The sequence below is a fragment of the Abrus precatorius genome, unplaced genomic scaffold (assembly GCF_003935025.1).
Source record: "Abrus precatorius isolate BTA unplaced genomic scaffold, Abrus_2018 Scaffold9, whole genome shotgun sequence".
In the NCBI taxonomy this organism is placed as follows: Eukaryota; Viridiplantae; Streptophyta; class Magnoliopsida; order Fabales; family Fabaceae; genus Abrus; species Abrus precatorius.
This window is the reverse complement of record NW_020874439.1, coordinates 23,897,539-23,907,440: the sequence shown is the minus strand read 5'-3', so window position 1 is coordinate 23,907,440 and position 9,902 is coordinate 23,897,539. Positions and strand designations below refer to the sequence as shown.

The 9,902-nt window shown below is 31.1% G+C and overlaps 2 protein-coding genes and 1 non-coding gene across 5 annotated transcripts; 2 read left to right on the top strand and 1 right to left on the bottom strand.

The window, feature by feature from the left end:
* Nucleotides 1-595: 595 nt before the first annotated feature.
* On the bottom strand, nt 596-667 carry TRNAC-GCA. The gene has a single exon. It is a non-coding gene; the product is annotated as a tRNA-Cys (tRNA).
* A 2,353-nt stretch (nt 668-3,020) lies between these two features.
* Nucleotides 3,021-6,247, top strand: LOC113849317 (pyruvate dehydrogenase E1 component subunit alpha-3, chloroplastic-like). 2 transcript variants are annotated; one of them, XM_027479149.1, is made up of 3 exons: nt 3,021-3,463; nt 3,877-4,657; nt 5,716-6,247. In XM_027479149.1, the coding sequence occupies exons 1-3, from the start codon at nt 3,224-3,226 to the stop codon at nt 5,991-5,993; spliced, it is 1,299 nt and encodes a 432-aa protein (XP_027334950.1). In that variant the 5' UTR covers nt 3,021-3,223; the 3' UTR covers nt 5,994-6,247. The 2 variants fall into 2 exon arrangements, with proteins under 2 accessions (XP_027334950.1, XP_027334951.1); XM_027479150.1 differs by having other exon boundaries at nt 5,058-6,224.
* A 982-nt stretch (nt 6,248-7,229) lies between these two features.
* On the top strand, nt 7,230-9,387 carry LOC113850296 (28 kDa ribonucleoprotein, chloroplastic-like). 2 transcript variants are annotated; one of them, XM_027480774.1, is made up of 4 exons: nt 7,230-7,620; nt 8,186-8,287; nt 8,565-8,855; nt 8,955-9,387. In XM_027480774.1, the coding sequence occupies exons 1-4, from the start codon at nt 7,291-7,293 to the stop codon at nt 9,009-9,011; spliced, it is 780 nt and encodes a 259-aa protein (XP_027336575.1). In that variant the 5' UTR covers nt 7,230-7,290; the 3' UTR covers nt 9,012-9,387. The 2 variants fall into 2 exon arrangements, with proteins under 2 accessions (XP_027336575.1, XP_027336574.1); XM_027480773.1 differs by having other exon boundaries at nt 8,565-9,130.
* The last annotated feature ends 515 nt before the right edge of the window (nt 9,388-9,902 follow it).

Sequence of the window (9,902 nt, the reverse complement as noted above, 5' to 3'; positions counted from 1 at the left end):
GCTTTTCGAATTGCATGAAGAAACCTTCTTCGCCTCTTTTCTTTCTTTCTCTTGTTTCTTCTTTTCTTCCTTGTTTTGTTTCCAGACGAAAGCTTGATTCCTTCTTTCCCCGCACATGTAATTTTTTTAATGTTGGGGTAAAATTATCAATTTAAGGGATCAGAAGTTGACGATTATTCGGCCTGAGTTTAGCTTGCAAAAAATAAAATAAAATAAAAAACCTCAAATACTCAACCTGTACGCAATATTTCCCTGTAAACAGTTTTTTCTTATAAAATTGTAGGATAAAGCGGAACCAATTTACATAAGAAATTTATAGAAGTGTCTATTACCACTTTCATATGTCTATTGTTATTCTTCATTTAACATTTAATTTAAATATTATTATTGTTAAATTATTTTATAATAATTTATAGTTTAAATTTGTCGCTAACTCAAATATTATGTCATTCTTCTTAGAAGGAAGAGGCTTTATGACATTGCACGTGAGGAGAAAAATGGAAGAGAAAAGAAAAGAAAAATACAACTTTATACCATCTTTATCAAAACGTTCATAATTATGGTGCAAAAATTTAAGTTGTAAAAGTTAAAATATAGGGCCCAACCGGGTTCGAACCGGTGACCTCTTGATCTGCAGTCAAATGCTCTACCACTGAGCTATGGACCCTGTTGATGTACAGTTGGCGTTGATCAAAATGAAAACAATAATATTGATAAATTTAATTTGTATATTAGGTGATCAGTTTATATTTATACAGACAAAATAAAAATAGATTCACAATTTAAAATAAACCAAAATTTTAAATTATAACATATAATTCAATTACTATGTTCATAATTTAAGTATTATAATAGTACTAAAAAAACAACAAAATATAACTATAAAATTATTTTATTAATATTCAAAACAATATTTTGTTATAGTTATTTCATTATAGACTATATAAAATTATATCTGTGATTAAACAATTATTATTGTTTAATATTAGCATACATTTTATGAATGATTTTTTTATAAGTACACACATACTAGAACTATTTCTTGTTTGTAATTGTAAAATTGATTCATAATTTCAATGGCATTTTGTTTATACTCTTGCACTCTTCTCTTTTTCAATTATAATATATATATATATATATATATTCAATTACTATTATAAAATTAGAACATCTATATGAATAATTTTTTAAAGGAAAGTACATATATTTTTTTCTTAATTCTACATATTTATTATTTTTATTCTTCATTTGAGGTTACTATAACATGCACAATATGTTCAAATTTTTGCTTAAAATCTTTAATACATGAAATTATTGAGACCAAACTACTAAATTTCCATCCTCCGTAATTTTATTTTAGATTATTTCGGTATAATACGTTTTAAAAGGATTATTTGATATCACAATCTTTAAAGGATAAATTTCTTATTACAATAAGTGTTTAGGATAATAAATAAGCGATTCGGTTTTTTTAGTTATTTATATCTTTTAGAAAAAGCTTAAAATGTTTCTTTTATGATAGATATATGATTGTAAAGTTTCTCAACCTACATTGTGATAACTAAACTGAAGTGTCAATAAAATATATTTAAGAAATAATATTTATAAAGCGACATTTGCTTGATTATATTTTATAAAAATATGAATAACAGATTAAAAAAAATTATTTTATTTTCATATCATATTTTTTCAGTATCATAAAATAAATTTAATTTGAGCACAACTTTATAATAAAGGAAAGCAAGGTAGTCTATGTAAAGATAAGAGGAAGACTAGATAGAAGAAAGAAGTGAAAAAGGGACAAACATTTGTGGGCATGAAAAGGACTTGGAATTGATCCATATTCCATAGGCAGTGCCATGTCGACGAGTAAGGAGCATCACATGATCATTTCACTGAACTTCTTTTTATGTTTGGTTCAAAATAACATTAATTTGGAAGACCCAAACCCATTCATCTAAGAACAACTAACCACTCAAATATGAAGTAACCATGGTGACCAAACAAAAATAAAATGAAGTAACCACATATCATAATATCATAATCACTTGCTTTACATGTGCTCCAAATTCTTTGGAGGTGTGATGTAATAACATGATCGAATTTAGATAAAATAACAACAGATGCTATAATTGCATAAGAAATGCCGATTATACTTTTATCTCCCCCATCTTCCCCACGTCTCTATGTATATTAACACAAGATCATTGCCTTTATTAAAGAAAAATCATTTCTTTTTACCTATTATTGAAGATTATGTCACGCTAATTATAAAAGGTCACTAATTTAATTACATTGATTATATTAAAACTAGTTAAAGCAAAAGTAATCAATTATTTCATATGTTTATAGCATTAAACTACTGCTTTAGATTTTCACGGAGGCACTCGACAAAAATTTAATTAAATTAGTTCTCTGAACATTTTAGAATGAGGTCAAAATAATAAAATTTTGGTGACATCAATTCGATTGGCTTTAAATATTTATATTGTTAATATGATATAACAATTTTCCAAAATAAACCAAATTAAAAAAAATGTATCTTTAGACAACAAAATGCCACTTTATTCAATATTTATCTATATCCTTACAGGGACATGGTTGAAATTTCATGCAAAAAACCAAACAAAAAATGGTTTAAATATGTGAATGCTAATGTAGGAAAAGTTAGTTGGATTTTGGTGGTACCTGTCTCCTCTAGTCCTCTTTATTATTCTTCGCAATTAGGTTAAAAAAGAATATTATAACATTAAATTTAATAAAAAAATATTATTTTTATATTGTCATCTAATTACAAATTATTAACTTTAATAACAATTAATTTAAAAAATTATATCTATTATATACTTCAACTAATCAATAATATAAAAACCTTTCACAAATAATATATTAAAAATAAACTCTTTATGGCATACGCATCTCAAATATATTATTCCTTTTAAAACAATAAGAGACAACCAAAAATTGTCTCACTTTAATTTACATACATATGAAAAAAAGCATTTTCCTGGTATGAAATGAATTGCACATAGACATTAACATAGGCAAACACCCCCCAACAGCAAAGACGGTTATCTCCAAGCCTCACTACCTCGTTTTCTCCGTCCCTTCACTTGTCTTTGTTTCTGCTTCTTATAAACACATCATTTTTGTGTTCCTCTTCCCTTTAATTCATCACATAACACTAAAAACATTTGGCTTTTTGTTGCAGTCAGAAAAGAGAATGTCTTTCACTGCAACAAAGTTTGCACACTCTCCTCTCCCTCTCAATTCCACCAGTCCCAGATCCAATGACAAGCCTCTCTCTTTCTCTTTTGATCACTCCAAACCCAACCCTTCTTCTTCTTTCCTTGGATCCACTCGCAAGCTTCTTCGCTTCAATGCTCTCTCTAAGCCCCATGCTGCCCCTCGCTCATCATCATCATCTGTTGCTGCTGTTCTTCTTGAACAAACCTCTAATTTGGTAACCCTTTGTCCTTCTTTCTTTTTTTTTGTGTGAAAAGTTTATGCTTTGTGTGGATGATTATTGATTTTCTGAAATGGGTTTATTTAAAAAAGTTAGTTTTTTCACTCTATTCAGCTCATTGGAATTGAACCCAATTGGGTTTATAAGCTGCGTGATTCAAATGTCAATGCTTTCTTGTTAATTATTATTTTGGTTACTGGTTATTCTTTCAGATGTGTAGTTACTTCACGCTATGTCGATGTGTGTTTTACGTTATGTGTTCAGTTTTGTGCTATTTGTCCAATTGGCTTCAGAAGTTTTTTGAAAATAGTTTGTGTTGTGTGAGTGGTATGTATATATGTATAAATTTGGAATTTTTGTTTGGGAGTAAGTGTTTGAAGATTGTTGTTTTTATCTGAATTTGTGTGTAGCTTGTTACTAAAGAGGAAGGGTTGGAGCTCTATGAAGACATGATATTAGGGAGGGCCTTCGAAGACAAGTGTGCTGAGATGTATTATAGGGGGAAAATGTTTGGTTTTGTTCACTTGTACAATGGCCAAGAGGCTGTGTCAACTGGGTTCATCAAGCTTCTGAAGAAAGAAGATTATGTTGTGAGCACCTACAGGGACCATGTTCATGCATTGAGTAAGGGGGTCCCGTCTCGGGCTGTGATGAGTGAACTGTTTGGGAAGGCGACGGGATGCTGCCGAGGTCAGGGTGGTTCGATGCATATGTTCTCAAAAGAGCACAACGTGCTTGGTGGGTTTGCATTCATTGGTGAAGGAATTCCGGTTGCAATCGGGGCAGCATTTTCCAGTAAGTACAGAAGAGAGGCATTAAATCAGGCAGATGCTGATCAGGTGACATTGGCATTTTTTGGAGACGGGACTTGTAATAATGGGCAGTTCTATGAATGCCTAAACATGGCAGCCCTGTGGAAATTGCCAATTGTGTTTGTGGTGGAGAATAATTTGTGGGCTATTGGGATGTCACATCTTAGGGCAACTTCAGATCCTCAGATATGGAAGAAAGGGCCAGCATTTGGAATGCCAGGGATCCACGTCGATGGGATGGATGTTTTGAAGGTCAGAGAGGTGGCACAGGAGGCAATTGGAAGGGCTAGAAGAGGAGAGGGACCAACTCTAGTGGAATGTGAGACCTATAGATTTAGAGGACACTCATTGGCTGACCCTGATGAGCTTCGTGACCCCGGTGAGCATTTATTTAGATTATATCTTCCCTCGCTAATAACTTTGAAGTACGTGTGTTGATGTTCTCCCTTGCAATTTGGCAGAATTTATTTTCAGTTGCGCTATGATTAATTTACACTTATTTTGACATATAGTTTGCTTAACGTAGTCTTAATTAGCAATACAAATAGATGGAGCTGAACTTGCAGTCATGCATTGTAAAGTTTCTTAACAGTGTAAAAAGGTATTATGCTTAATAAGTCAAGAGTTCTATAGCCTGAAGAACCAATATCTTGAACTTTAGTTATTATCCTCAAATTTGGAATATTTTTTTTAAAATTGTTTAGGCTTGACTATTACATTTTTTATTCCTTAGCTGCATATCTTTACTAAAATAATTATAGTTTTAACTCCAATGGTAGGTAGAGTTGATGAGAAGATTATTGCTGTTATTAACCTGGCCGAGAGTAAATGTCTTGATTTGAAGGAGAGAATTCTTGTGAATGCTGAGTAAATTCATACAAGGATCTGTATAGCCCACCTGAAGTTATGTAAATTATGGTTTGATTAGATTTTCGCTTACCCAAAAATTGGACGATCAACTCATTTAATATACTCATTCCATGTATTCCATCTCTAGCACTGCTTCATTTATGGTACTGAGCACATAAGATTTTTCCTTAGTTCTTTGTTATCATGCTTTTCTTCAATAAAAAGTATTTTGGAAAATGAAAAGTATAATAAAACTAAAGAAATAAATCAACCAACCTTATATAGCAAGGGTTTTGTAACTAAGGGTTTCACTCGCCACATCCAGTCTGATTAGTTTGAGCCTTTATAATCCAACTCCACATTTCATGGTGTTAGCAGATGAGTACCCAATGTTCATTTTGATAGTTTGGGACCATGTTATTCAAATTACCCTTTTAATATGCTCTCCTAATTAATAACTATGTTCCTTTCTTATGTATGACTATTAGCTATGAATTATTTTTAGTCATTTGTACAAGATGGAGACTTACTTTTGTGTATGTGTTGCTAATAATAATTAGTAATCATAATGTGTTTCGTCTTTGGCAGCTGAGAAAGAACATTATGCCGGTAGGGACCCCATCACTGCATTGAAGAAATACCTTATTGAGAACAATTTAGCCAATGAACAAGAATTGAAGGCCATAGAGAAGAAAATCGACGAGGTCCTCGAGGACGCCGTTGAGTTTGCAGATGAGAGCCCTCTTCCACCACGCAGCCAGCTTCTGGAGAATGTGTTTGCTGATCCAAAAGGTTTTGGAATTGGACCAGATGGCAGGTATAGATGTGAGGATCCAAAATTCACCGAAGGCACAGCTCATGTCTAATCCTTTCTTACTTGGAACTTTCAGTTTTGTATTAATGTTCTTTTCATTTGCTTATTAGTGATCAAATGTTACTCACACAATGCATCATTACCATGTCTAATATATAATATAAACAGGACTTTTTCTTTGGGTTGAAAATTTGGTTTTATGTGTCTTATATTTATCATTGTTTGTGGAACTTGTGTCAAGATTGACATCTTCAAAGTTTGATTGTAGCCTCTACGAACGGTGTATAATAAAATTTTAGTTATACCCCTCTGCTCTTCCGTTCACTCAATTTATTTGTGAAGTGCCATAGGCAGTACAAGGTAGATAGGGTATTGGTTTATCTACACTGCTATGCTTGATGTTTAATACTTATAGTTTATTATGTATTTTGAAATATAGTTTATAATTAAAATGTTATTTAGAGTCTTTTCAAAAATAAGAATTTGTTCTTATAAATGAATGAAAGCCAAGTATGTACTAGGTAGAAAGTAACAGTGTTTTCTGTTTTTGGAAACACGGTAATGAATGATAGGATTTATTTATTTATTTGCGATGATTAAAATTACTTTTGGGTACTAAACATTTTTGGAGCATTTCAACAACTGTTAAGTCTGTTATGTGACAAAGCTACTTGAATAATTGAAACGTCAACTTAGTAGATGGGTGTTAGGAAATTGGGCTGAATATCACTAAAATTATGTAACTAAAGGTGTTATCGTCTTAATACCATTTTTCTGTAACAAAAAAATATAAGTAGTGTAAGATAATATGATTAATGATATCACGAGAGATAAAAGATGAATATATTCACACATTTTAAAATTTAATAAAATTTTATCCAATACTTTCTTTTAGATTCTATAAATTTCACTTAATTTATGTAATACCTTTTGGCATTACATAGATTATTCTTAATATTTTATATAATCATATAAATTAAGATATCAAAATAATGTAAAAATGATATTCAGAAAAACTTTATTAAATTTCAAGGCGTGTAAATGTAATATATTTAAATATTTAAATAATAATAATAATAATAATAATAATAATACCATATAAATAATAATCTAAATTTGGTTTACACAAGTTCTAATTTTTTTTTAAGGATTCATTGATTTAATGTACGGTGTCGTTACTATCTAATGAGGCAGTATATATATATTTTTATTTTTAATTAATATTTAAACTTTTAAGAACTTTTTATCCGGTTTAACTGAATCGGGTCCAAACCGGTTTATACGTGAATCTGTCCTCTCTCTCTCTCTCTCTTTCTTTTTTCTTCGTTTCAGATAAAAGAGAAAGAAAAATGCCACCAAACACACTTTCTCTCACCTTCATCATACCTTCTTCTCTTCTCACTCTAAAACGATTCGTTTCGCATTTCGGGCATGGAAGGCTTTCTCTAGAATCTTCTCTCTCTCCTTTGGCTTTAAGGAAAACCAGGGCGGTGGTTAACAGAGGAGAATTTTATGCGTACCCCGAAAACGATGACGTTTTTGGGTATGAAGAAGAGAGAGAGAGAGAGAAGAAGCTTGAAAGAGCATGTGAGGTGTATGTGTGCAATCTTCCCAGAAGCTTTAACGCAGCACACTTACTTGATATGTTCAGACCTTACGGAACCATTCTTTCTGTTGAGGTCAGATTATTATTAGCTTTTTCTAAATTGACCAAACAAATATTTTAAAATTAAAATTGTGCTTTTACGTTTAAAAATTTTATTTTTAAACTAGCTTTTAAGTTGTAAAAATGTCAAATCCAATATTTCCTTAATATGGAACACATTATTAGTGTGTGTTTTGATACCAATTTGCATTTATTTTAATATTATTAGTTGTAATTTTTTATTTTAATTTTAGCTGATATATTTTTTGAGATAAATAATTATAAAAATATCACTTTCTTTCCTCTTTGAAACAATGAAATTTTGTTTTTACATTGTCAAAACATGAAATAAGGTTATAATTATCAATTATAAATAAAAATATCATTTATTTATTGTATCGGTTTTTCGTGAATTTCTCTTTGTAAAACAAAGTTACAAGCTTTTCATTATCAAATTTAGCTGGTCCAATTTGAAAAATTTGTCATAGAGTTGAGTTTTTCAATCCCTACAATCCGAATATGATAGCTGAGTGTGATGTTTGAGAGCTTGCAATCATCACACAATGTCTTTCTATCATGTTTTACTTGCTTTGCTTCAGGTTTGCAGGAATCCTGAGACTGATGAAAGTAAAGGGTGTGGTTATGTCACATTGGGATCTATATACTCAGCAAGAAATGCGGTTGCTGAATTGGATGGATCAGTTAGTCCTTCGAAACTCTCTCCTTTGTATTAGATTCACGAGGAGTGCTACACGATCCTTTTAACACACTCTCATTTGAAATTTATTGAAAATTACAAAAATTGCAGTGAAAATCGTCAAATTAAAAATGAATCTCGCATGATTTTTTCAATGTTTAATAAATTTTAACCAATAATAAAAATGTTTGAAAGAACATGTCAGAAAGAATATATGTTGTTAGTGTTTCTCTGTATATGCCTTGGGTGTTTGATCTGAAATTTTTTGGTTTTGGCTGAAGGATGTTGATGGGCGTGAAATGCGGGTTAGATTTTCAGTTGAGATGAATTCTAGAAGGATGAATTCTTCCAACAAGAAAATGATATATTATGAAGCTCCTCATAAGTTGTATGTTGGCAATCTTGTTAAGACTGTTAGACCTGAAGAGTTGAGAAATGTCTTCAGCAGATTTGGGAACATCGTTAGTTTAAGAGTGTTACATGATCATAAACATGGGAATAACCGAGTCTATGCGTTTCTCTCCTTTCAATCAGAGGCAGAACGTGACGCAGCAATGTCTCTCAATGGAAAAGTAAAATCTGCTTCAAGTCCTTTACAATGTTGTTTCATTTGTTTGTGTTTGTGTTTGTGTTTGTGTTTGTTACATAGTTTGGTCTTTTCTTTCTTGCAGGAATGTTTTGGTCGTACATTAATAGTTAAAGAGGGCGTAGAGAAGACTCAGCCTTGACTGCAGCTTTGGCGTCTGCATAAAAGATAGCAGCGATTAGATTTTCTACGGAGGAAGATTCTTAGATTGTATGCTTGAGACATTTTATTTGGTTTAAAATTTAGAAAAATTAATTTTGAATCCTTGAATTTGATTACAATGCATGCTTAAAATAAATTAATCAAAATCACGTCCACATGTTCATATTCAAACGTGTTTTCATTAGAGAGTGTGAGAATTTATTTTGTAACTCTAAAACAAACGGATCAATATTTGTAGAGGTTCCTGAACAAGAAAATGAGTACTATCTGAGTATTGTAGTAGAGTCGAAATGAGTTTTGAGCACAAGGTAAGAGCATTGCATCAAATGCTAGTTTAATAAGAAACACTATACCATGCATATATACATATTTTTGGTTTTTGTCTCACCTTCAGACACTACACTCTTTACGCCAATAAAGTAAGAAGAAAAAGTGAGAATTTTTTTGGTAACAATTTAATCAACTAATATTAGTAAATTGTTTAAATATACAGTGAAAAATATATATATTAAGTTAATTTATAAAAGAAACATTATACAAAAATAAAAATAAAAGTTGTTTACATAACTCTGCCGCTGAACTATACAAATATTTCTATTCTTTCTGATATTAAGCTAGATCGTAAATCCAGATTATTATATTTGCTCTGATCACAAGTGGTAATGCATGTACCTCAATCATTGTAGCCCTTTTTGTCATCCAAATTAAATAAACTAATAGTGTAGTTGCATGATGATTTGGAGGTAATAAGTCTGATAATGGCAAGAAAGATAAAGATAGGCCCTAATGCATTCATTGTGGAATGATGGGTCATCACTTCTGCAAACTTCACGGCTACCTTCCAGGCCATGCTACAAACAAAACTAATGCT